The sequence below is a fragment of the Nilaparvata lugens genome, chromosome 1 (assembly GCF_014356525.2).
Source record: "Nilaparvata lugens isolate BPH chromosome 1, ASM1435652v1, whole genome shotgun sequence".
Classification (NCBI taxonomy): domain Eukaryota; kingdom Metazoa; phylum Arthropoda; class Insecta; order Hemiptera; family Delphacidae; genus Nilaparvata; species Nilaparvata lugens.
Window position 1 is genome coordinate 43,842,275 of NC_052504.1, and position 21,907 is coordinate 43,864,181.

Genomic DNA, 21,907 nt, shown 5'->3' on the forward strand with positions numbered 1-21,907 from the left:
ATATCTAATGCTATATCTATTAGCAGAGTAGATTGATAAAAAATGACATTCAAGTTTTCCAATTTTTCACTTATTATTTCATATTTAGTTCTTCAATTATTTTGTTTTTAGGTTTAGTTTGAGAAATCAGAAAATAATTTCCGAGTATTTTTCACATACCCACTTTATTCATTTACAAAGTTATTTGCTATCTGAGCTGTATAAAGTAGGCTATAATGAGTAGTACGAACTTCATGAATTATCAAGAAGCATTTTGTCTTCCAATAAAGCGTAGTTCAATGCTAGTAGTTCTGTGAACAGTAGACCTCGAGCAGTTGAAAACTACAGCCTCCTCTAATACTGTCCATCAGAGTAAATTTATGTCCTGCGCTGACATGTTGGCGAGATATTAGTGTATAAATAACTCATGTCTGTTTGGGTTGTTGTATCGACAATAATTTGTTGTAAACAACTAAGCTTCTATCATCAAAAGCTTACCGAGTTGAAAGCAGATAAAAGTCGGGAGAAAATAATTGACCGAGCGAAGTGAGGTCTAAGATATAAGTATACGGCTTTGCATTTCTCTTTATTTATATATATATATATATATATATATATATATATATATATATATATATATATATATATATATATATATATATATATGTTTATATTTATGTTCATATGTTTCTTATTTACGGCGGAACGCAGCAATAGATTTTCTGAATTTCGCGTCGACGTATATATAAGGTTTTTTTGAAATTTTGTAGTTAATAAAAGGAAAAGGAGTCTCCTTCGAACGCCAATATTACCGTAGAAATCAGACTATAGGATTATTGATCATAAATCAGATGTCGAGTGAATTATTGATTGCATTCAATGACGCATGCAATTGATAACTTGAAATAGCATAGTATTTTATCCCAATTTTTCTCTGCTTTCAACTCGGTAAGCTTTTAATGATAGTAGCATAGTTGTTTACAAAAAAAATATTAGCATTGTCGGTACAACAACCCAAACAGCCATTAGTTGTTTACACACCGATACCTCGCCGACACGACAGGACAGGACATAATTTACTCTGATTGACAGTATTAGAGGAGGCTGTGGTTTATAGCCGCGCGAGGTCTACTGTTCAAAGAACTACTAGTATGCTAATTAGAGTTATCAATTGCATGCCTCATTGCTTGCAATAAATAGTTCACACGACAGCTGATTTTTACCAAGCTACATTGAGATATTAATTGCATGCGTCATAAATAATCCACTCGACAGTTGATTTATGATGAATAATTCTATAGTCTGATTTTTACGGTTATATTGGCGTTCGAAGGAGACTCTTTTTCCTTTTGTATTATCCTTGAAATGCAACATTTCAAAAAACCTTATGTATACGTCGACGCGAAATTCAAAAAGGATACCTGTCAAATTTCATGAAAATCTATTGCTGCGTTTTGCCGTAAATGTACATTAATACTAGGTGCGGCAGGTAGGGTGGATGTTTTTAGAACAGATAGTATTCTGATTTGGGTAGTCGGATTGGGCCAGCTGAAGTGAACATGTGTTCGGTAGATCATACCATTTTTTCTAGTCATTGTTTAATCGGCATCATGGATTCGTGGAATGTGCAACATCGTGTGTTTACTTACGACAGTTTTGTGCGTAATAATGAGAGTATCATTACAGTTCAGCGCGAGTTTCGTCGTCATTTCAATCTTGCGAGAAATGAAAATGTACCCACTCGTAACACCATTTTACGTTGGGTAAAATCATTTCGTTCAGTAGGAACAGTAATGAATAAACGACCACCAGGGGCTCATCGCACTGTACGCACTCCACAAAATGTGGAAAGAGTTCGGCAAGCCATACTCCGTAGTCCTAATCGATCTGCTAGGAGACATTCTTCTGAACTGAACATCAGTGATCGGTCAGTAAGGCGTATTTTACATAAAGATCTAGGATTTCATCCCTACAGAATGGCCATGGTTCAACAATTTAATCCTGGCGATTATGTAAAGCGGCAGAATTTTGCTCGAGAAATGGAGGCCATATTTGACCAAAATGAAAACATCATTTTGTTTACGAGAGATGAAGCACTTTTTCATTTGAATGGTACCGTTAATCAGCAGAACTATCGCTATTGGTCAGATGAAAATCCAAAATTAATGCATGAGAGACCATTACACAGTCCCAAGGTGACAGTTTGGTGTGCTGTGAGCAGTATATTTGTTATTGGTGCATACTTCTTTGAAGACGACAACGGGACCACTGTAACTGTAACCTCAGAACGTTATAGACAGATGTTCACTGAATTCTTCCTTCCTGAATTAAGAAGGAAACGTATTCCTATCCGGCAAGTATGGTTTCAGCAGGACGGGGCGACAGCTCACACAGCAAGAAATTCAATGGAAGCAATTCGGGCTGTTTTTCGTGGTCGCATCATTTCTCGGTTTGGTGACATTGATTGGCCTCCTCGTTCTCCAGACCTGTCCATGTGCGACTACTTCTTGTGGGGTTTCCTGAAGTCACGTGTTTACCAGCATAAACCACGTACACTTCAAGAACTAAAAGGAGCAATAATTCGTGAGGAAGTCGAACAAATTGGCAGGGCAATGTTAGAAAGAGTACAATCCAACTTCCGAGAGCGGCTTGTAAAGTGCATTGCTGAAAACGGCCGTCACCTGTTAGATATTGTTTTCAAACAATAATTTTCTAAAATTGTAAAATACCTGTCAAATTTCATGAAAATCTATTGCTGCGTTTTGCCGTAAATGCAGAACATTAATATAAACATAAAGAGAAAGCAAAACCGTCGACTTGAATCTTAGATCTCACTTCGCTCGGTCAATTAAAACCAGGAGAACTAACTATCAGGTCAGCTTTGAACGTGAAACGTTGATTCCTAGCTATTTGGAATTCAAGTTTTGCATAGATAGCTTTAATACCGAGTGCTGATTATCTTTTTATTCTTTTTTCATCTGAAATTGGCAACAGATCAGCAAAGTCATAATCAAAAGTAGCCTTCAGTACTTGAGGATGCATGTTCGACTAATACACAGTTTTCTTACTCGACTCTGATCGATTCCCCAAGCCTCTGTCTTATAAGCGTCTATTTTTAACTGAGTATCAGAATAGACCCAATCGCAAAGATAAACTATTTGTACTCTCTCAGCCCTCCTGATAATCCGATGACTGGAAGCAGTCGCTCGCCTTCTATTCATTCAGCAAGTTGCTGTTTATGCCACGAGTCATACCTCACACCACAGCGCATACCTCACACTCACACCTCACAGCCTCACAGCTCACATTCTTCTTAGCAGTAGAATTGATTCGAGCACTTCGGCTTTTTGAGATCGATTCGAGGATGCATCTCTCAGTTAGAAAACTTTATAGAATGGATTTTGGATGAAAAGTAAGGAAAAGTGTGAAAATGAGTAGGAATAATTTCCTCATGCTTGGTTATACAAAATAGAGTACCATAATATGGTGCGGTAAGGTTGATATACTGTTATTATATTTAAATAAATAATATTACATTCATATTGTATTATGCGATAGTATAGGTGCGATAAATAGGTCTACAGTTGTATCAACCGAGATGAATAATTTTATTGTATCATCACATTTTGGAGTTATCTTCATTCTAACAAAGTAATTCTAATAAGCTGATTCAAGAAAGTATTGGTGCAAGCCAGTCATTGTTTCAATATTGGAAAACCTTTCGAAGGTTAAGAATATACTCTCAGAGTATACAAGAATTTTTTCTAGGGATGCTTCCAGGTCCTTTATAGTTTCTCGAATGGATAGTCTCCTGAATAATAATAGCTTATAAATCTTCTAGCTTATTAAATTTATCTTCAGGCCCCCTTTATCTTCTTTATCTTTCGGTCTTGGAAATGGTTCAATCTTACAAGCTGAAATTTGCATCTATCCAAATGTCCAATAAATTTTATAAATATTGCTATATTATTATCACTGAATGTGCTTGTAAAGAGCTTAATTTATTGAATACAACTGGAAATTGTACAATTATGAGTAATAAGGGTTTCTTATACAAATTAACAAGAATGCTTCTCGCTAAAAATGGCAATAGATATTCCTAGAAGTACCCAACTTGAACTTGGAGTAGTACAACTATACTCTGCAAAAAATTACTTTTTACTTAGGATGGACATGCGCAGCAGAGAAGGAATACAGCGGCAGGGATACAACGACGGCTATGTCGCCGTTGTGAACCAGCTAGCATTCTCTAATTTCCATTGAGTATTCAAGCGCTCATGTTGAACTTATAAAGTTTTCTCTTTGCAAGCACTGACTCTATACAGACCTATGACCTCCACCTATGACTCTATACATCACTGTAATTGGCTGAACCCCCTCTATTTCTCTGCTCCCCGAATTCCTCCAAGTCTGAAGTAATTTTGTACGGAGTATAGTAAAAAGCGAAACGTTGAATCCAGCAGCATAATGAATACCTTCCAAGCTGGATTCCCACACTACAGTGACAGTTAACATTGAAAATATAACTTCCAACTGGACTCCACCCATTCAGCGCTTCCGACGTACCAAGCGAGTATGAATAATCCTATTAGACCTTATGGTAATTATATTCACTGCGATTCCTGCTGCGCAGTTGTGCCGCATTTGTCACGTTCTCTATCAAGACAATACAGACAAACTCTTCACGATACAATTTAGTTCCATTTTACAACTTTTCATTGTAAGAGTTTGAAATTTGAATGGGTAGAATAGAGAACGAATACAAAGAGAGACCACGAACAATGGACGAAAAATACAATGAGAACAATAAGCAAAAGAAATAGACTGATAAGAAATGGAATTGTCACCAACAACTAGCGACATCCCAAGTGAAAGGACGCCTCTAAGCTCCGTCTACTTCCGCCTGATTGGTCAACAATACAATGGTAGGCCTATACTTGAGAGTTCTGTCGGTAGAGAGGGCGATTGTGACTGGGTCATTCGCTCATTTCTAAAGAGCATGGATATCGTTCTTAGGTTAACTTGAATTATGTAGCGCAGGGTCGCAAACATCTCTAATTTGTTCAAAATACACAGTAATTTCCAACAAAAACATGATTATAATATACTATGTGAACTGTTGTATTTCAGTCTAGTTCCTAGTGAAAGTAAAGAGTCTAGTACTTTGAAATTTGAAGTATAAATGATGGAGGATACTCTCAAAACATATAAATAAGGTATATCTGACCCTTTCAAGCTTCAATTCACTTGTGAAATATAGAAAAAACGCAATATACTGAAAAGGCAATGAAGAACTGGAGATGACGCTGGGAAAACGCTGATTCAAGGTTTTTTGTGTAATTCAAAACAGTCCAGACACTAAATTATTGTGCACTAAATTGTACTTGTTTACCAAATTTGAACATATTCTGTTAATTATTAGTTTTCGAGAAAGCTGAGAAAACTCATGAAAAACGCTGAAAAACTGCCTTTTCTGGCGTATCATTGGTGTTATTCAAGTGTCTTCCCAATACAACTTTTTCACACCTTAACTTAACATCTGTACATTTCCTCCTTGTTCTCAAAAAAACTGAGAAACGCTGAAAAACGCAGATTTTGGGCGTATTTTTGAATGTTTTTCATAATGCGTCTCTAAAGAGCCAAATGAACATACCTATAAAATTTGATCGTTTTTGGTCAAATAGTTTTTAGATCTTTTGATAAGTGAGTGAGTGCCATTCCACCTTTATAAATATATTTTATGTATATATATTTTTTGAAAGATTCTATCTCCTCAAGTCTTTGTTGCATGTGGTTGAAGTTAAATGGGCCACGAGGGAGATAAATATAGTAGGTTGTAAATTTTTGAACACAAGCCACATTGATCCTTTTTTACAACGTAATAATCTCAAGTGCTTGATCATCTGGAGTTGAATCACCAAGGCGTCACTGAAATTGGGGGTTCAGTAAAGGCTTTGATAGAAATAATATTGATGAATGGAAATATGATGAGTCCGTTTGGTAGAAATATTTTATTAAAGAATTATTCGATTCTATTTATCAATAGGATTTTATTTATCAAGACTCTACTTAGTGGTAGCTATACTTGTTTTTTCTATTCAATGGATGAGGAAATTCTAGTCATCTTTGAGTCATCACGTGAATGGGAACAGGTTGATCGTAACAAAAAGCAAAATTCATGATGAAATCGACTCTTCAACTGTTTCTTACTATAGCTCAGTCGATAAAGACATTGATGAATCTCTATTCACAACACATCGGGGGAAAGCTAAATTTTTGTAGGTTTATTAGTATTCATGGTACATAGCCTGGAACCAAAGTTAAATGGGCCATCGTTACACCAACATATTCCCCATCATTACCGCTTGCTTTACCTCCAGGACTCCCCCCCCCCCACGAAGTTCAAAACTGCAATAAATTGTTTTTTAAAACAAGTAAATCTCGGCTTCAAATCAAGATATCAATCTGACTTTGATTTGATTCTTTCAAGGATGAATAGATCTACAATTAATGTCATATAAACGGGGATGATTCACAGAGACAAGTTCTCACAGAGACAAGTAGTGGTTTTGAACGATATTAGTGTCACAGAGACAAGTTTCACAGGAGCAAGTATTTCTATGAATGGCAGTCTCACAGGAACAAGTTCCCACAGAGACAAGCAGTTTCATAGAGACAAGGTCTCCGTCCAAAGTAGTAGCGCTATAAATGGCAGTCTCACAGAAGCAAGTTCCCACTGGAACAAGGTGTTCCACAGAAGCAAGGTCAGTGTCATAGAGACAAGGTAGCGAATGTAGGAAGAAGTTAGGCGTGTTGCCTACATCTGAACTTGAAGGCACTCCATTATTTTTGTTCTAGTAAATTGAATGTCTGCTGTTTTTTAATCATGCAGGAGTATGATTATGATTGAAGGTTTATCATATAAGATAGGGATGGGTTGGTAACCTATTAGAATTAGATGGAAGATAACTTAAATAAATAAATAAATTGAGTTCTATGCAAATGTAATATATTTCTACCAAACTACAAGATAACTATTCCAATATATCTAATACGTATACATATAACCTTCAACCCGAAAGAATAATCAATATGAATATGAAATGGAATATATAAAAGCCAAATAGCCTACCACTGACCTATTCATCACCGCTTCTTAAAAACCACGTGGCCAAAATGGGTTTTCATTATAATTCCTTCTTTCGTAATAAATTGTTTATGCTTTTGTACTCCTGAGCGAAGCTCGGTCCCCGATATTATGAGCTAATCATCTCTTCTTTTTTCGAGCTGCGGTCTCGAATTGTAAATTCAAATTGATATAATATTAGCTCCAGACAGTCACAGAGTAAAGCTGCGTCAACACCAATAGATTCTATAGATTCTATTTGATTGAACACAACTTATCATACACATGATGAACATATGTGTTTTTCATGTGCCGTTCAATCTATAATAATCTGTGAGGATTGAGTTATTAACATTTCGTTAATAACTTTGGTGTAAACGCAGCTTTAGATGCCAAGATTTATCATGGCGTTCCGAGTTACGGATGATAATGTCAATGAAAAACTTCATTTTCCTCATGAAATCTTTCCCATAAAAAATTTAACAGATTGTTGTTCTACAAGCGTCTCTACATGTTACAAAATGAAAATCCCAGTGAAAAACAAAAAGTGCCACTTGATAATTCCCAAATCATCTTTTTAATCGTAGCTCTGATTCAACTGAGCAATAACTTTCTGAACTTACTGAGTTAATAAAGTAACATTTAAAATTATCATGAGCGCAATTGGACTTGGGATTCCATCAATTCAGAATAAGTATTATACTGGTATTCATTTTTACAGGATTGAAGTAGTGCAACATTTAGATTAGCACACCAATAGATTTTATTTGTAGCGGAGTGAGTTCATTACTTTCATATCAAAGTTCTACTTTTTCCATTATGATATAGTACGACTACTGCAAAACAATGTCTGGTAGCCCTGGTAATGTAATGCAATGTAATGTAATGTGATGTAATGTATGGTTGATTGGAAGTCTCCAACCAGGCTGATCAGATTTCTTAGTGGGGCCATTGGCAAACATTTTAAAAAAGCCCTGATATTATTACAATGACTTTATTCCTAGTAGATAGCATTTCTAGTAGATGGCTGAATATTCTCGTTACCACATTGCAAAGGATGTTCAGTGAGGTCTACTGTTATCTGGACTACTAGAGTATTGTAACTCCTAATGTCAGATTGAGTAAGAGCTTGAAATTTATTCCTATCTAGTGTACTCCATGTTCAATAATCTGCCTTTATCTTATATTAGAAGAAAATTGCCTCTGAATAAATTAAAAAACGCACTAAATCTAATTCTGAATGAAAATGCTTATTGTTCCGTAAATTAATTTCAAATTGTTGAAAATGTGATATTCAGTGCTGTGAGTTTATAAATAGTTTATGTATTTTTTCAATGTATGACTTAATTTATTCAATTGTACTGGGTGATGATAATTATGACTTGATAAGACTGATTTGATGAATGATTACACTATTCATAAGATGACTACTAAGATGTTATGAATTGAATTGCTCATTTATTGTATAACAGACTATAAGCTGAATCCTTTAGACAAGGCCTATTCGCCTAATCTACATCCAAATTGTTTGTATTTATCGGTCAATATATTTCTTATTCTTAGACGCCAGCTAAGAAAGGGGTTTCAATTTTCGTAGAATAAGCACGTAATTCAAAACTGTATGTTTTTTCCAAAAATGTTGTGATTTCAAATTCAAATTTCGTTTATCACACACATAGGCTATACGAGAATTAAGAATTAATGAGAAAGTGTCCCGGAATAAGGTTTATGATTTTTGTTCTTCTGTATTTATACGGTACTAAGTGACATATTTATCAGTGATGGCTCTTAAACTGTAGGTTTATTATTAAATAACGAGTTTGGAGCACCAGAAAAATGGGATTATATTTTATTATAATAAATATTCAAAATTACGTTTCCAACCCACAATTATTGTCTTATTGTCATGTCCTTAAAGTTACTGTAAACCATATCGGTTGGGACTAATCAAGGTTTATTTAGGGTGGTTTTAATTATTAGTTTATGTGTTACAAATAGTTCACCTGGATTTAGATGGCAATTGAAACATTATTGATCTAACTAAAGCATGATATTAGTGTCAAAGACAGAAATCTGCGTTTTAATTCATTATCATGAGAGAGAGAGAGAGAGAGAGAGAGAGAGAGAGAGAGAGAGAGAGAGAGAGAGAGAGAGTGAGAGAGAGTGAGCCCGAAGGAAAGGGTATGTGTAAGAGAGTGATGTGGTTGAGTGGGAGTGACAGAGTTCGATATATTATAATTATGCTATATGGTGGTGAGGAATAATAGCCCTTACGCTACACTCACATATATATATATATATATATATATATATATATATATATATATATATATATATATATATATATATATATAAACCATATATAAACCATATATAAACCATATGTACATAAACCATATCCATAGATTTTGGAAGCGGCATGCTATCTTTTCAATCTTTTGAAACAGCATTTATTGTCTAAGGGTGGTGAAAGAAGTTTTCTGCATTCCATAACAACAATCTGCAGACTGACGTCTCGGGTATTAGAACCAAAAGGCCTTGCTTTATAGAACTATAAATACTCATTCAGTATTACAGTGCCTTGCTTCCATGAAACAAAGCAAATGTTTCCCGTTAGATACTTCTGGAAAGCCCGGTCAATTTGTCATCGGTGGTGTCCAGGTAGAACTACCCTGCTCATAGACTATGTTCACTGAAGCGTAAAACCAAAGTTAACCAAATGCTTCTATTTCTAAAAATTCTATTGCCAGGTATAAAGTACTGCATTTTGGCGGCAGGAAATATTTAACATGTGTTTTCTATATTGTACCCTTCCTGGAAAAAATAGATTTTCGTTCAGTATTGTTTGCCTCCCCTCTACGAGGATGCTACCTGTGCGTTTGCGTTGCGAGTTCAATAGTTGACAAAACACATTCAGTCGACATGGAATTGGTCAAGGAAATCGTAACGCTCCGCAATACTACATTATATCATATTGACGATGGATTTTTCTATCGGGTGACCTCCAGCGACCAAACGCGTATCTATTTAAAATGTAATGTACGCGAGTGTGCAAGTATTGACACTTCGTATCAGAGTTATCAGAAGTTATCAGAGTTGCATTTTGTTCACATGTTCTATCATGACTTCAGGAAAATTTGAACCCTTTGCATTCTAATATTCGGTAAAGCTGGATATGACACTTATCACTGCAGCTCTGAATATAAAAGACGGGTATATAAAGACCTGAATATAAAGACCTGCCCACCTTTCTTGTGCACAGCTGTGTAAAAGAATTAATTTAATCGACTCTACAGCCTGCAAATTTTAGCAGTACTTTACAAAATGTACCAAACTCTTATATTCAGGATCCAAATATTTGAATGTTGTGTTTATTCTACAAAGCTCACTTTAACTTCATCTCATTCTCAATTTCATGCTCTTTGAGCCAATACAATAGAAAAATATCATATTTCATTAAATACCTTATAAATGAGCTCATATCAAATTATTTGTAGAATTAAAAACTCAAATTTCAAATTATTGAGAAAAAACAGAGCACACAATTTTTCAACATAGTAGAATAATGCAAACGATAATATGAAAAATTATAATAGGTACAAGAATAAAAGCATTCTACTAGCATTCTACATTCGAGTAGCCTACTCAAGCTAGTAGTAGATTTGATTTTTATTGTAAAATATAATACTGTACATAAAATATTTATATGAAAAATTATAATAGGTACAAGAATAAAAGCATTCTACTAGCATTCTACATTCGAGTAGCCTACTCAAGCTAGTAGTAGATTTGATTTTTATTGTAAAATATAATACTGTACATAAAATTTTTATATGGAAAATTATAGTAGGTACATAAAAGCATTCTACTAGCATTCTAGAGCCCTGGAAATATCTCTGTTATTGTTCTTGGTACCTTATACAAAAGGGACTCCATAATACAAAAACAAATCAGTCCTTGCCGGACAAAGCTAGAGGAAGAAGAAAAAGAAGAAGAAGAAGAAGAAGAAGAAGAAGAAGGAGAAGAAGAAGAAGAGAAGAAGAAGAAGTTGACAGGAGGAGGAGAAGAAGAACAAGCGAGAAGAAGAAGATAATAGAAAAAGGAGACAGAAGAATAAGGAAGAAGAGGAAGAAGATGAACAATAATAAGAAGAAAAAATATAGATAGGAGAAGATTATAACCGTTGAGTACACTATTTTATCTATAACCACTCTTTTGACGAATTGAAAACTTACTGGTGGCACTCCCATACAGTAACAGTCAGGGGTGTATTCAAATACCGTTTGGATAACATCTTTCCAATATTGTTACATTCATCTAGAAGTATAAAATCTGTTCTTTCTTACATTGATATCACTTATGTATAAGTTACTGCAGAATCAAAATTATTTTATATTGACTGAACAATTAAAAGTCACATTGAAATAGTTATTTTGGAGTTTGGTAGAAATAATACATTTACATGGAACTCAATTTATTCATTAAAGGCAATCTACATAATTCTAATAGGTTCAATGAATTAATGAAGCCTAACAACTTGAAATATATTTCAAATTATTTAAGATTAAATTGATTCTACCTCGGTGCAAGTCAGCTTTACATTTGTACATGTATCATTGTATTGAATTATTAAATATTTGATGATTTTGGTAAAACGACATTTTAATCCTGGACTAGTAGTTCTATGAACAGTAGACCTCGCGCAGTTATAAAACACAGCCTCGTCTCATACTGTCCATAAGAGTAAATCCTGTTTGTATGTTGTGTCGGCAAGATGTCGGTGTGAAAACGGCTAATGGCTGTTGGGGTTAGTGTATCAAAAATTTGCTAACATCAAAATCTAATCTCCTTCAACTTACTGGCAACAGGTCAGACCGAGTTGAAAGCAGATAAAGGTCGAGAGAAAATACTATGTTTTCTTTCCGTTATTAATTGCATGCGTCATTGCATGCAATGAATAGTCAACACGACAGCTTATTTTTACTAAGTTACATTGATATATTAATTGCATGCGTTATTGCATGCAATGAAAATCCACTCAACAGCTGAATTATGGATGATTCTATTCTGATTTTAACTGTAATATTGGCGTTCGAAGTAGACTTTACCTATTGTATTAACCTTAAAATGCAAAATTTTCAAAAAACCTTGTATATACGTCGAGGCACAATTTAAAAAGAAATATATCTGTCAAATTTCATGGTAATCTATTGCTGCGTTTCGCCGTAATTGAGGAACATATAAACATAAAAAGAAATGCAAAGCCGTCGACTTGAATCTTAGAACTCATTTCGCTCGGTCAATAAATCGAAATTTCAAGAAACCACAAATATCCTGGATGAAAAGGGGAATCAATTGTTATGTATAGATTTGAATCTGAATGTCTAGGATCCACTAAACAGTGTACTAAATTCATAATTTTTTCTCCACAGGAGAAACGTTTAAAGCTGGCATCAAATGATGTCACCACATTATTAACATATGTAAATTATATATTTATATAATTATGTTTGTCACGTGGATTGAAGGAGCGTTGTTTGTGACGTTGTTTGTTGATTGAAGGAAGATCCTATTTTACTATTCAAATAAATCATAATGTAATTTACTTATCCACTTCGAGATTTACATAGTGATAATAAGTAGGAAATGAAATGTATAGCAAACACTTCAGTTGCTATGTAGGCCTACTGTATTGTATTCTGTAGTGTCTTATTTTTTACTAAAGTGATGAAGTATCAGAAAATACTATCATTCAGCATTGTTATGTATTATTTTCAATGTCATTTTTTTTCTCTTTCTTTTCAAAATTTAATTTAAAATTTGTTATTATTTTAAATAAGTAGATAACTTAACTATTGTTTGTTTTTAATCATATTATTTGTATTTATTTCTTCGTATTGTTATAATACTCGATAGAGAGTTGAGTGTAAGAGAGGGTCAACTGCGCCCTAACTTCGCTTTCTAAGAAAAATAAAGGCAGTCATTCTATTCATGTCACCATAATATATATATGTATTAAAAAACAGACGCTTTCTAAGAAAAATAAAGGCAGTCATTCTATTCTATTCATGTCACCATAATATATATGTATATACATTAAAAAAACAGATGACATCCAATTTATTGGAGCGAATGGAATGCCTTCATCTTCATGTGTAGGCAACACACCACACCAACCTTGTTCCTGTGAGACTGACCTTGTCTCTGTGACACTACACTTGTTCGAATGGGACTCTACCCCTCTTCTTGTTCCACTGACACTACTTGTTCCAGTGAGACAGACCTTGTCTCTCTGAGACTCACCTTGTCTCTGTGAGACTCACCTTGTCTCTGTGAGACTCATCTTGTCTTTGTGGGAACTTGTTCCTGTGAGACTGCCATTTATAAAACTACTTGTTCCTATGAAACTTGTCTCTGTGACACTAATATCGTTCAAAAACACTACTTGTCTCTGTGAGAACTTGTCTCTGTGATACGGACCCATATAAACTACCATTGTATAACTTATCTATCGTTCAGGAAGTTATTTCCATACAAAGCCAGAGAATTATGAAATTTTCACCTCATAGTTTTATATTTTGTCTAATTGAAAGTTTACGCTTTCGTCTTTTGAGAAAATGTTTCTCATAAAAGTTATAGACCTTCAAAATGAAATGAAAGCAAATAGACTTCGAAGACCTTCAAAATGATAGTATCATAAGTCAAACTTTTTTCATGTCCAATAATCTTAATAAACTGTCAAGTGTAACCTGCACAAATAGTCCAGTCAATATAGACAAAAAAAGGGGTTGTGCTTGCAATTTATATTGTAGTTCTGATTCTTTAATACATTATTTAGGTACATAAGAGAAGTCCAGAACCAATTTCTTCATACAAAATTTCCTTATGCTAGATACAGGGTGGCCCAAAAACCTCGTATTTTCGACTCATTTTCCAGTTTTCAGCTATTTCTGCCAAATCTCGTAATCGGATAGAAAAATTTGCTTCACTTTTTTTCTTGAATATGAAATTCTGAATAAAATGAAATCATTCGGAACTCTCTATCTCCAATGAGTACTAAGTTATGATTTTTCAAAAATGAGTGAAATTTGAAGAGAAAATAAATTTTTGATGAATTTTAGATTTTGATCAACAATATCTTCCGGTTGTTACCATTTGGATGTATAATTCAAAATCCCTCTGGGCATATTTTTGTGCTCTAAAATCTGAGATCAGGTAGAGCGCTCTATCTCATATAGATTTCCAGTTACACCTGACAACAATGCTCCTTGTATTGTGAAAAAAACCTAATTACCAACTACATAGTCTTCACATTGATATTTTGCACAATGACATGATTTTATAAGATTATATTCTATAAGAATCACCCGTTACATGCACTTCATTTCAGTATTTCCTAGTGGAGAGGCGCGCTTAATGACACCTCAAGGATCAAAATTTCAAACACTTATAACTTCCGACACAATGCTCAGATTTCATCGTACTACACTCCATTCTTCTCGGCTCGTCAAGGCGGTCCAAAATCATGCATCATAAGTCAAATTCGGTCGAAAAGTGGAAGATTTATTGTTGAGTGTACTTAAGCCCATATTCCAATACACAAAAAATGGCCAATTTCTATATTAAATACTAGTCCACTAAAAAATTCATCTACTCCTTACCTCCCAGTGCTGTGTAATATAGCCCCACCCAATATAAGACACAAGGCATACCTGAAGAGAGAATACGAGAAGATTATCAGATAGCCCTAACTCCCAATTACGCAGGACCTGATACCCCACCCAAACCGCCTCAAGTCTAGGCACCCACCAATGCAAGACAGCTTCTCAGTTAATTGCGGTATCTTATCAATCGTTTACGCACAGGAGTAGGTAGATGCAATTATTGGCGGTCAAAATGGGGCCTGACAGACGATCAAACATGTGATTGTGGGGCGGCAGTACAAACTATGAGGCATATTGCTGAAGAGTGCCCCTTGCGATTTTTCTCTGATGGGATTGAAGGTGAACATGATGTCAGTGATGAGTCGATCTGTGGAATGGCTCAAAGGGTTGGATCTAGCTCTGTAATAATTCAAAGCATGATAGACATTTTATTTCAATTTTTATTTATTTGTTCTTATTTGAATATTTATTGGCGTGAGTTAATAGTATCTATATCTTTGTGTGTATGTTTGCTGACATAACCGTACGATATAATATATGCACCATATGGTAACAGCAAACATTGAGTGAGTCAATTTAGTTGGCCAACGAACTTGATCTTGTTCGAAGAATATGTGTTGGAAGTATAAAGTTGTTTGATGAAAGCAATCTTAAGTAATTGTCGTCACACAAAACCATAAACGACTTGAGGCTCTAGTCATCAGCAAGAACTCTCTTCGCTCGTTCAATAAACTAACGTTGTTGATGTTTTGAATTTTAAAGGTAGTAAACTTGTTATATATTTCTATTTTTTGGGGAAAAAAATCCTGATACGGAATAATCCATCTCAGAATCACAAGAGTTCACAGGCTGAAGAATATTTCTCTAACTGATTGAGTCATAGAATTGAGAATAAGTTTCCGAAGACAATAGACTAGTCCACTCTATTATTTGTGGTTGAATATTTGCAGCTTGACGGGCGATGTCAAGGCGGAATGAAAGTGATCAAAGATTGCGATGATTTTTGGCAACACTACTGAAGCTCCCACTGCTGCCTAAGCTTTTTAGTAGCTGTAGTTGTATAATTAGGAAATAATTAGAAACTAACTCGAATGAGTATAGTGTAACCTGATTGAAAGCGAGTTTGTTCGTTTTATGCTTATTTAGCTGTTAACCCCTACTACTTTTGAAGCCCCCCACTGAGTAGCTCTGATTCAAAAACTGACTGTGGTCCAAGTTATATTTTTTAAAATTTAAATTCGTCAATATTTATACAACTTTAAGAAGTTAGTGAGAGTAATTTAGTTATTTAATTTGGTTTTCATAATTCTAAATTCAAAATTTTTGTTTGTGAGTGTTTCCTCAGTAAATTGGTTACAAATTCTATAATGTGGAAAACATAATCTTCTTTCTGGGATGGTATATGAATCAAAATCTTCGGGGGAGGAATAGTTTTGTGCTGTGCCTGTTGGTCCTACCCCAATTATTTTTATGAATAATTGTGTGTCTTGAATCAATAAGTGAATAATAGCAGTATTTGATTAACATTTTGTTTAGCTATCCTTGTCCATTATTCAACAAAGCAGATAGCGCCATCCTTCTCTAGCACCGAAACATTGCCAGATCGTTTTTACAATGTAAAAATATAACTTGCCAACAAAATATTCAATCTAAATTATGGGAATTTATCATTTAATGATTGAAGAACATATTTTCTTGACGAATAAAATATACTTGATTATCTCAAACAAATATAAACAGTTGATATCACATCAGATATACCGGTATCAGCTATCCTCTACTGAAGGCAGGGACAAGGCAAAGAATCGGTAACGCTATTCTCCTACCTTTATCCACTGCCATGATTTTTGCTTTTTCTCAAAAATGTTAATGATTGAGCCAGGATCTACAATTTTTTATAGTACAGTACCACAATCTTATTTTTCCTATGATTGAAAATATCAATATATAAATACGTCCTATTAGCAGCTTTTTAGTTGGCATTGATATCGAATATTGTCTAACGTTGATTACTGTCATATCATGATTATGAACATTATAATTCAAGTTTTGTGTCAATAAAATAATAAAAGTGGAGCAAAACAACGTTTTTCATTGTGGAACAGCTCTACAATACTTATGTGAAAAGTTCCTATCGAAGAAACTGTTGTTTGTGGTCACTAGTGACATTGGAAGTTGAGTCGAATCTAGATTCAATTGAAGAATTTAGTTACTTGTAATAATAATTTTTACATGTAATGGTCACTCTTTACGAGCATTCACCTTTCTCTTTAAGTCGCTGATTAGAAGCTAGTTTCATCTAGCTTTCTTGTGAATATTTTACAAAACCGAGAATTCCAAATTCAAAAACCAATTTTGACATTATAATTACTTCCCACCCTTTTATAATTTACTCGACCAGAAGTATATCTCATTCAAATTGTTCAAAATAAATTTTAAGTAGAGGATTTTGAAGATTATTGTTTGAAAATATTTTTAACTTGCAGTGCATTTCAATAGAATTAATTATACTTTCTAGAAGAAAGCGCTCTCTACAAATTTCAAAATTAATATTATTATCGAATTACACGATGCGTGGAATTGGAACAGTTCGTATCGGTACTTAAATTTATAATGACTTGTTTTGTCTCTATAGCCACCACCTAGCCACATTCTTTATTCGCCACTTTTCGTAATAATTTTAAACAAGTGCTCTTTGTTTAGTCAACTGGCCAATAGATTGATACCATCGATACGATTCTAGAACTTCGGGTTATATAGGCGGTGAGTATTGAATGTAAATTGTATTACATTCTATCCTCACTGGTTTTAGGCTATCAAACCGTACATAGCTAATTTTGTGTCTAAAAGAGTCTATTATAATAATACGGTCCCAAATTATTTCCTGAATTATTGTTAAAATTTCGAATTCCGATGACTGTGATATCCTGCACATTTAATTGGGTCGAGCTTCAATGTCATGATTCAATGCCAATTCAACAGCATTCAGTTTGCCAGAAAATTTGCAATTTTGCTTCTCATAACAAAAATAGTACAGAGTTATTGTCTAGCCCATTCTCATTTCGATTATAAGCATTGCTGTTTTTATTTGGCATGCTTTAGGCTGTTTCTTGTTGAATGATATTGAAGGATCTGCTTCTTTTCCTCTTCATATGTAACAGATGGGAATTTGTTTCAAAGTGTTATTTCCACTTCCACCAAAAGTTTATCATACAGAGCTAAGCAACAAAAGGCAATATTTTAATGGATACGGTAGTAGGCTTCAGCTTTAGACACCACTAAAAATATCATTATTATTTACAATTTCTAAACCCCTTCAATTGTTGCAATGCTATTGGCCATTCTAAACTTTTAAAATCTTGAACAAACTCATAGAATTATAGAATCCAAAAGTTCGTATTTTAGCCCAACATCAAATAATAGGATGGAATTTCTGCTAATTTCATTTCCAAGTCAATCCGAATTTGAGTTGGATTGATATTTTCGCTTTGAACAACAAGTCTATCACACAGAGCAAAGCAACAAAAAGAGCTGGGCTAACTTATTTATAGTGATTCAGCTTACGGTACATAAAAACTTCTATTTCTTCATGGCGTTATACAGTTAAAATAGTATCTTCAACGCTGTTTCACAGCCATGTTGATAGTTCCTACACTTCTCAGGTTGTACATTCTATATCTGAAAACGATTAGGAATGAAAAATGATTATTCATAATAGAATATATGCGTTTGAGGATGACGATTTGGGAAGGAGGATGCTTACGTGTCGTTTAGAGAAGTGTATTTTTAGCTTGGGAATGTCTGTCATCGGGTCAGCGTGTCAGTAGACTGTAGTAGGAGAAATTTAGCTAGAATCTTTAACAAATCATATCATATTAAAATTATAACTTGTACTCCGAGATCAACAAAAACTATATGTTCTGCATTTCTGCATCACATTGTGAAATATTAAAAAAACAATGCTGTGACTTCTATAAGTAGAAGTCTGCTTATAGTTTTGCTTGTTGCTGAAGATTATGATTCGTATAAATATTCATTTTATAATGGATATCATGCTTCCTGAATAAAATCTTCATCTAGTGAATGCAAATCAATAGCGAACAAAGAATTGATTCTAGGATGGACTGCGGACTGAAGGGATTGAAACCCTTTGAGTCCAACGGCTTTAATATTGAGGCTAGAAGCCACGTGTTAGAAGATAATAATGTTCTTTCATGACAAACTATTATAAGAAAATTAGTTTATTCAATTTTACAGAGAGATACTGTTTATTGAATGGAAAATAAAAAATTCATAAGTTTGCTTTTATAAATTTGCCGCTTGCCCTTGACAAGTCATCAACCAATAACTGATCAAGTGTTGGCAAATCAAATATAGGCTCGATTATGTTTGAAAAATAAGTATTTATCATGTTGGAGTCACATGCCAGTACAGCGTCCTTGTTACTATATAATACGAAAATTCACCCGATTCATCGTATCAAGCAGTGGAAGGAATGTTGGATCTGGCTCATATATCCATAATTTCATTCCTGATGAATAGAGAGAATTTCCTAGCATTATAGATCGTCATAGCATTCAGCTTCAGGGATAAAGGATTTCAACTGGAAGGAACTTTCCTGGTACCTACTTACATCCATTGTATATGGACCTCATGTGAGGTCCTTCTCATTCAAATCCCTCTCAATCAAATTATTATTTTTCCAATACTTTTTTGATATAAATTTAATATTTCCAGCAACAATTAATCGAATTCATTCTACTTGAGAAATCGGACACTCAGAAATTCATCAGTGCCTTAAACAAGTGTTGTTAGTGTAAGTGTTACACCGTCAATGCTTAACTCACTGATTTACGGATACGTAACGGATCCGTACGTACGAACGAGTCACGGATATATATCACTTCATCACTCATATAAAATTTACATGTCACTATCTCAAGTTAGCTGGTCATACGTATTCAGCATCCTGGTTGATATTGATATTGGTTGTTGCAATTCCTGATCATTCTACGTTATTGTTATAGTTACAATTTATCATATAATGGCTTGGAGCAAAAATAAACAGTACCATCTTTGAGAACTTGTTGAAGATAGAGTACATAGAGAAATGGAGAAACCGAAAACAATAAATTATATTATGCCTATGGAGATGGATGGAATCATAGGATGTTGCAATCATTCAATTTCTAGTGATTTAGGTCGGCACCATCATCTGATTCCCGAACAGGGAAAATATTTCCATGTATAGTAAAACTTTTATAAGTGGTGCTTTTGGAATGTTTGATAGCAAAAAAGTATATCAAATGGAGATTATAATGGTCTTTAATACCAGTTATTAATATATGGTTATCAGTTGAGTGTATCCCCTCTCATTTGTTTTTATAGATATCTATTTGATATAACTTCAAAATTGGTGTTGGTGTAGCACGTATAATCTGGGGAACATAACGTATTCCAAGACGTAGTGGAATTATAAGAGTATTATTTTTGGAAATGTTATTATCTACGGTGATTCAGCTATAGTAGCCCACTGTCCTACACTCCTACACCTATTTTGATTGAATTCAATTCGATTTATTGCCTAATAAGGAATTATTTGATTACACATATGGTTGAATGAATGTAATCCATTCTAATAATAAGAAAATGGTGTTATCGGCAGTGATTGACCTATGGTTCGAACACACAATGACACACGTTTATCGGTTAGGTGAAATAGGGTTATGATGTGGTGGCGTGGGCAGAGAGGTTAGTGAGGCGGCAGCAGCTGGCCGTATATTTCGGTCGTCTGGGGTGGTGGGTGGGGAGGGGAAGGGTGGTTGGGTTGGTTGGTGGGGTGGGGAAGGGGTGTCGGGTTACAAGTAGTGGTGGCCGTGTATGGACTTACACCAGAAGACGGCGACAAAGTCCTTTTCGTTGAGCACGCGTTCCAACTGCTTGGCGGTGACCTCCTCAATGACCGGCTCATGGTGTTTGGTCGCCGCACTGCCGCCCCCCGCCTCGGCTGCCGCTCCCTGCTTCTTGGCGGCGTCGACGGTGTTGCCGCCCCAGGAGGCGGCAGTCACCAGGACGCAGCAGACAACCACCGACCACCACCTCATCACGCGCTACGTTCGCTTACTGCCACCACGGCCGCCCGATTTAGACAACCCCGCCCGGACCCACACCGACTAAAAATACACTATTCACAGATTCACTCCACTATCGGCTGCTGCTGCTGCTACCTCTTCTACTTGTCATGTTCTACTGGCACTCTATCCACCTTCTCACTCGCCTATTCCCACTTCGCACGTTTTCAAAATAGCTGGCTCACCCGCCTCTGCTCTGCTCTGCTACTCGTCGCCACTTCCAGACACGTCGCCATTCTGCCAATACACTTCAGCCAGTCAACAGTATCTCTTAAATGTGTGTCTTGAAAAAAATTGGGTTCCTGATTCAGGATCAATAAATCATTGGCCTATATTTGAGAGCTCATAACTTTCAAGGCAACAATATCCCATAATGTGTATCTTACAAGATATTTTTATTCTTGATTTTGATTGAGATACCGTAATCTAATAGTACGATTAAGAACATCTCTTTTTAGAACAATACACTTTAGCCAGTTTACAATGTCTCTAAGATTTGTGTCTCTTTAAAAATGTGAATTTTCCAATTTCATAGCAAACAACTTACATTATGAAGGTGTAATGACGTGAATTGGATTTTCGATTAACGCAATAAAAATTCAATCATTTATGATTGCAGTTATTTGATAGGAAAAATATAGTTAACGGATGTCTGTGAGGTCTAATGGAATTCAAAAGAATTGTGAAGTGAGAAGCATGATTTTTCCGTTGAGTTGAGATGATCATTACAGACGAACGTTACCAAACTTCTTCACTGTATTCTTAAGTTGGGTTACTAGAGGAAGAGTGTTCTGAATTAGAGTTCTATGAGAGTAAATTTCTTAGTGTTGATGGATTTCTGATCCGAGAGCTAAAGGATATTGTTCTTCATAGATATATTGATTAAAAAAAATAATAATAAATGACTTTGAGGATGTTTTGAGCAGGTTAATTTACTGAGAGACAGATAACAGAGAGACTGAAAGCTCTGGTTTGAATACGATTCTATTGAAGCTAGTAAGAGAGGA

The 21,907-nt window shown here is 34.8% G+C and overlaps 2 protein-coding genes across 2 annotated transcripts in view; one reads left to right on the forward strand and one right to left on the reverse strand.

The window, feature by feature from the left end:
- LOC111055351 overlaps positions 1-21,033 on the reverse strand; it is a 110,051-nt gene extending 89,018 nt beyond the window's left edge. Inside the window, exon 1 of the mRNA XM_039434563.1 lies at positions 20,660-21,033. Coding sequence (XP_039290497.1) covers positions 20,660-20,873 — 214 coding nt within the window. The 5' untranslated portion in view covers positions 20,874-21,033. The remainder of the gene's footprint in view (positions 1-20,659) is intronic.
- LOC111059443 (kynurenine 3-monooxygenase) overlaps positions 1-21,907 on the forward strand; it is a 55,565-nt gene that overhangs the window by 7,159 nt on the left and 26,499 nt on the right. The window lies entirely within an intron of this gene.